The sequence below is a fragment of the Centruroides vittatus genome, unplaced genomic scaffold (genome assembly GCF_030686945.1).
Source record: "Centruroides vittatus isolate TY-2023 unplaced genomic scaffold, ASM3068694v2 contig_2953, whole genome shotgun sequence".
NCBI lineage: Eukaryota > Metazoa > Arthropoda > Arachnida > Scorpiones > Buthidae > Centruroides > Centruroides vittatus.
This window is the reverse complement of record NW_027121877.1, coordinates 132,623-139,072: the sequence shown is the minus strand read 5'-3', so window position 1 is coordinate 139,072 and position 6,450 is coordinate 132,623. Positions and strand designations below refer to the sequence as shown.

The 6,450-nt window shown below is 33.1% G+C and overlaps 1 protein-coding gene across 2 annotated transcripts; it reads right to left on the bottom strand.

Moving 5' to 3' along the window:
- Positions 1-1,280: 1,280 nt before the first annotated feature.
- Positions 1,281-2,751, bottom strand: LOC136972525 (uncharacterized). 2 transcript variants are annotated; one of them, XM_067267113.1, is made up of 3 exons: positions 2,651-2,708; positions 2,512-2,578; positions 1,281-2,368 (listed from the first exon to the last, which is right to left on the bottom strand). In XM_067267113.1, the coding sequence occupies exons 1-3, from the start codon at positions 2,700-2,702 to the stop codon at positions 1,312-1,314; spliced, it is 1,176 nt and encodes a 391-aa protein (XP_067123214.1). In that variant the 5' UTR covers positions 2,703-2,708; the 3' UTR covers positions 1,281-1,311. The 2 variants fall into 2 exon arrangements, with proteins under 2 accessions (XP_067123214.1, XP_067123213.1); XM_067267112.1 differs by having other exon boundaries at positions 2,512-2,751.
- Between the last annotated feature and the right edge of the window lie 3,699 nt (positions 2,752-6,450).

The window sequence follows — 6,450 nt, the reverse complement described above, 5'->3', positions numbered from 1 at the left end:
TGATTGCATAACGGCAAATTTCCGGTTTATCGATTAACGTATTTACAACAAAGAAGTGTAAATATTATTGCATTTATGTTCCGGTTGCTGCTCGAAATAAACTTTTTATGAAAATTATAATGCCACGATCTTCAATAAAAAAATCATATAAAACACTTATTGTGTGTTGCTTGAGTGTGTAAAAATATATGTCAGGGTCGTCTGCTGGTGTTCTTCTGACACTATTGTAAGGTCTCTACAGCCTCCTTTCGCTGAAGTAAGTGATTACACTCGGAAATTTCTTACATGAAATAGATTACGCCTACTACTCGCATTTTTGAGTGTTTTGTAGGTGGTAATAACGCGGTCTCGTATGTGAGACTAGGTATAATAGGTTGGAGTAGGAAATGACGAGATTGAGTTGGAAAGGAGTCACTCGACACAATTAACTGCACTTAAATTACACTTTATTAGGTGCACGGAAGGTTGTGCAGTACATTACATAGCTAAAGGAGACACAGTATTCGCATTTAATCGCATTATTATCGCGGATAGAAAGAGTACACATTTTTGGTATCTTAATCCTGGAGAATATCCCGTCATGGGAAATACAAGGAAAGAGTTTTTCGTACGTAGATGTTTGATGAGGATATTCCCCTAGGCAGATCGTCCAAGTGTTTTGTAGCCGTAACTTAACAAACAAACAAATTATTAATAAATTTTGATCTACTTTTCCTTTTATATAACATGCAATATTAATTTAAAAACTGTAAAGTTTACCTTAAAATTGTACATTTTTGTGAGGAACAGTATATGCAAAAACATGATTTTGTTAAAATAGAGTACAGTGGCTCACCTACAGGTTGGCCAAGGGTCCTTACATCACCGAAGTAAAAAGAGTAAATTTTCCACAAATTCTTTCCTAATTAGAAAACATGTTTCATTTATATTGTCCTGCCTTCTATTTCTATACTTGGTAGTCACTTAAAGTAAAAATTTTCTTGAATTCGCATTAAGAATTGTTTATCCGTTCAGCTCTGCACCTCCAAAATTTAAATTTGAGTGCGCCTGAAATGAGTATATGTTAGAAGTTTATATTAACATGACAGTTATAAATGATAGAAATAATCCCACTTTTTGTATATGTAAAATATACGAAGTATTTGTGGCTTATTCGCTTACGACTTATACATTTTGGTCAAACTTCGAGTAAACACCACTGTCCTAGTGAGTAGAAAATATCAAAAACAACCGACATGAACAAAGTATTTAATAAAATTTTATGTTTTATTTTCGTTTTTGTTAAACATTTGTGAATGCAGTTAACAAGTCTTAGAAGTAGAGGAGAACTTTAAAGTAGTAATTATTACGAGGATCGATGTCTTCTGGTTGAATGTCACTATTGTTTGCGATGTAGAAGTAACTAAATGGCTGGGTAATACGTACGTCGTAACGCGTGATGACATCACTGTTTAAAATTCGTAGTTCTAGAAGAGTAGTCGAATTATTTATTAGAAATATAGGTTCTGGTAAATTGACGTTCCCGTGATAGCTACAGTCGAAAGTTTTTCGAGGAATGTTATTTTCCGGTGAATTCGAATTTCCATCTAGCGTTACTCTTATCCTTCGTAAATGATCAAATGTTATTGGAAGCGTTAAACTTGTTATATAGCAATCTTCTCTCACAAATATTTTGCATTTGAACCGAGTGTTTACATCGATTGCGGTTCCTAATTCATTGATAGGATTAAACTGGTTTTGATATGTAAACAACGCATCATACATTTTTTCAGTTCTTTCGTCTGCATACAAGCAAAAGTAATCTGGGTTGTTGTAGAAAGTGTGATTCTGGAGACAACTACGAATAGAATTTATTTCGATTTCTGTCAAAACGTGTTTAGTGAAAACGTAAGTCTCTGCTTCATCTATTGTCATGGCACGAAACCTAATTTTCGATAGAAATGGTCGTATCTCTTTGCCAATTTTTTCTTCCAACTCTCTATATTTCAAGTCAGGAAACTCTCTCATAACTCTCTCCTTCACCCAACTATAACAGGCTTCAAACAGATTTACTTCAGTTAAAGAATCATATATGGGACGGGAGAGAAATCTCGTAATTGTTGTTTCTTTGGATTGCAAGAAATCCTGAGTATGAAATATTTCATCCCAATGGCGATCGAAAAGTATCCAGCATTCGTATTGTATAAGTCTGTCGTTCTGTTCGCACGCAAAATCGTGGACCGAACACACATCTTCAAGACTTATTTCTGACCTGATGTAATTTCTACAAACTTCCTTCAGATCGTTCATTTTGTAGACATCGCTAAACAGATACGTTTCCATTGCAACAGTAACCGACATAAATGACATGTATCCCCTGGGTAAAAAGCTGTAGAAAATAAAATATAGAATTTAAAAATATAATAAAATGCACACTTTAAAAGTCTAACGGCACTGATTCAGCATTATCTAATAATATATAGTGTACGACTGAAAATATGTAATTGATCGATGGATAAAGAAAAAACATACCTTTTAAATGAAAACAATACCTGCCTTGAGACTGGCAAGTATATGGCATAATGTTTCGCGAGAGGATCTATTGAAAAATACAAATCAAATAAGGGACAACGTTTTCTCAAATCAGAGATTAATACACGTACTTGATTACCCTCCTTATTTTTGAGAAAAACGTAATCATCTTCCGAAGTAGAAATTGGCATTTTCTGTGAATTATAACAAGGGTGTAATTTGCTCGGTTGCAATTTTCACTTATTTATTAATTTTATTGTCAAATTATTGATAATTGTTGTTGTTGTTGTATTATTTTTAGTAGTTTAATTTATTATTGTTATTAGATATGTTATGGACTAAGTGATTAATACGAGAATTATGAATAATGACAAACAAAATCGAGCACTGTAATGAATTTAGGTGTTTTAACATGATTTATCAAATTGGCCGATCATTATGAATACTACTATCACCTAGTCGGGGAAAGTGATAATAACACGTTCCAATAGATAATCTTGGGTGACATTTTAATTTTAATTTCGTCTCTTAAAATAATATTTTCTTCTTTGAAAAAAGTAACAATCACGAAGCAATCATTAATTTAGTGATAAGAGTAATCGTTTCGACAACCGATTAAACAAGTTAACAGCAGAAAGAAATCAGAACAGTCAGTCGTTTGTAACAAAATAGGCATATTTGTCAATGGTACAAAAAGTGAGAGTCAAAAATACAAGTTACTTCTAAGTTACCGGAAGAATATCAGCTTTTATGTAGATATGACGGTATATCTATCGAAGAAATACAAAGATTCATTGTGCCTGTAAAAGAAGGTAATGTGTTTAAATATTACGTTCAAACTGAAGATATATTTCAGATATTGCATGACGCCCATATTGCTATTGGCCGTGGCGGTAGAAACCTTACGGAGAGAAAAATGTAAAAATATTAAGAGGAAAGATTATTATAATTTATTTGAATTTATGTGAAATCTGTCAGAAAAAAAAACAAAATGTTCCTAAGAAAGGCTTGGTAGTTAAAACAAAGTTATGTAATTGAGTGAACTCGAGATGTCAGGTCGATCGTATAGATATGCAGTGGCAAGCCGATGAGCAATAAAAATTTATTCTCGTGCATCGAGACTATGTACATAAATTCGTTCAACTACGACTGTAAAAACCAAAAGGGTTGACATATGTTTTTTTTAAACATTTTTACAATCTTCAGTGCATTCAGTATTTTACAAAGCGATAACGGCAGCGAATTCTTTAATAATGTCATCAAAGAAATGTGTAGTATGTAACCTGAGTTAAAAATGGTACGTGAAAAGTCCAGGCACACACACATGTCTCACAAAAAAAAATATAATCAAGACGAAGAAAATATTCGTTGGTTTTTTTTTTTGTAACTCTTTCCGCCCTGTGGGCACTAAGAAAGCCTCTTATAGAAAGCCCATTATGGGTTCGGCCTGGCCTACAATGAGGCGGCGGGGTGGTGAGAAACGGAGACCGACATATCCAAACGGACCACCTCCTAAAAATTCTCGGGGATTTTTCAATTCGTCCGGAAATATGCGTTGGTTGGAGACATCGATTACTAACAAATGGTTGGAAGGATTACGTTTGTTACAAATGATGAGAAATCGAGTGCACGATTCTGGTATAAACTGCAGTCCGTATCAGGCCATGTTTAAAGCGAAGTTAGAAGTTGGACTAAAGAATTTTTTACCCAAAGAATCGTTGAGGCGGAGGATCTAAAGATTTTTTTAACGCTATCCACGAAGTAAGTCAAAGTTGCTCCAACTGTGAAAGATCAAGTAGCATCCATGAAAACATTATAAAAGATTATTTGATAATGCCATTCTCACATAGCAATATAACTGATGAAATTCAAAAATATTTATCGACTTCACATATAAAAGATCTAACCACGCTGATTTCCAAAAACCATGATATTATTAGTATTACAGAGTTGGGGAATGACGAAGAAAAACCCCAACAGTTGATCCAAGAACAGAAGAAAAGTAAGAAGTGTGTCAAAAACAACTTTATCTAATCTTAAATACCAAACAGAAAAAAAATGATTGATACATCGAATTGCAAATACAGCAGCAGCACAAGGTTGGTGATACAAGGACAAAGGAAATTCATTTCAGTTCGTTCGAAACTGTTCGAAAACGAAATCGAAGTGTTGTCGTTAAAAGATCGTGTTAAAGTTATCAGAGAACGTGAAAATGGTTTATCCCAAGGGCAATTAGCAGCGAAGTTTAACTGTGGGAAAACAAAATTTATTTTACCGTAGATCTACAGTATTTTCTTTGGGGATACAAAATATTGTACACGATACAATTAATCGGCTGATCTCATCGTTTGATAAAATATATTTTATTTATTTATATATTTATTTATTTATTTTGAAGCTTATATAAAGTACATGTGCGATAAATAGTTTCTGTATCAACCTATCTTATTTTCGCCATATTTTTATAAAAACACAATTCAAGTAGTTTTCGCAGGCAAACAATAAACGCGTTAACACAAAATCAGTTTACCAGGCAACCTTCCTTTTTCGATACCGCCATTGTAAATCGCGGAATGTAATGACATCGTATTATGAGAGAAAATAATAAAATCGTTTTATTATTAATTAATAATTTTTTATTGTACTTAAAAAATATTAAATATTAAGAAAGTACAGTATTTTTTAAGTTAAAATAAGAATAAACTAACGAAAACCAAAATCAAAGTGACGGACAGATACGACGCGCTTGTATATCGATGACGTAATACACGTAACTGAAGAGCGAACGAAAAAAACCGACTTGAATTAATCAAGTCGGAAAAAAGAAAGTGCGCATTATAATCGAGAAAGTGAGAGTACTGTAAAAATCTTTAAAACCTTGGTATTAAATCTGTCTTATAAAATCACGACGACTCCTGTAAATCGAGTTATCCGATAAGAATAATACATAACACCAATATAGCTCTACCGTTGAAAAAATTCCCTTATTTTTCTCACTTCAAGTTTTTCTTAGTAGAAATCGCTAAAAAGTGTGCAAAATACGGTATTACACCACCACGTGTATTGGACGACCACCTGTTTAAAAGACCAGTTTTGGAAGGAACCGTGGGTGGTCTCCATAGACAGGTTTTACCGTATATAATCGAGATGGGTTGATAATAATAATAAGCGCAGAGCCCAAACGGTAAAGAGTTGAAAGTTAAAATTTGATACACAGTTAAGGCACGTTACGAGAACGCACACTAAGAAAGGATATTTGAAAATTCTTCACGCGGGGAGAAGTTGTGAACACTTCCCACCGCAGGGGAAGTATTAACAATGGAAGTGTTGACAATAGAAGCGTAAAAAATAAAAGCGTTAACAATAAAAGTGTTAACAATTCAAGTGTTAAGTAACGATAAAAGTGTTAAGACAAAGTCATGTGCAAGATTTACAGGCGCAGGTGCGGTTTTTTGCGTTTTTTACCGGAAATCGAACATATTTTTAGACCAATCTAAAAATTTTCTAGTCTGGAAAGAGGGAAATTTAATTCTTGCATTCTGTGAAAACAGATAAGATTGGCTATAATGTAATAATCTTAATCTTCGCTATCGTTTCTTTTTGCCCGAGCAATGCCGGGCCGATTTGCTAGTTCGTTAATAATAATTTTCAAAAACATTAGTTTAATTAATACAGTTAATAACACTTACTTTTAAAAGATTGCATGCTCTTTTTAAAATACTTTGAAATAATTCACAAAAAGTAAATAATTCTTAATGAAAAGAGTGCAGTTCTTTTAATCATATTGCTTAAAGTGAGTGTAGTTGTATTCATAATGTCTGGCAATTTAATAAATTAATCAGTATTTACCAGACTATGCGCCCGTGTTAGTCATTATTTATAATGAACAAGCATCGTGAATAATTCCCTATTAATCACTTTGTTCATAACAGATACATT

What these genes read in the sequence shown, in the direction of transcription:
- LOC136972525 (XM_067267112.1), bottom strand. Translation starts at nt 2,702, where the DNA reads ATGCCAATTTCTACTTCGGAAGATGATTACGTTTTTCTCAAAAATAAG. An exon ending in GTATTGTTTTCATTTAAAAG is followed by an intron (nt 2,369 to 2,511) that starts GTATGTTTTTTC and finishes TATTTTCTACAG; the next exon opens with CTTTTTACCCAGGGGATACA.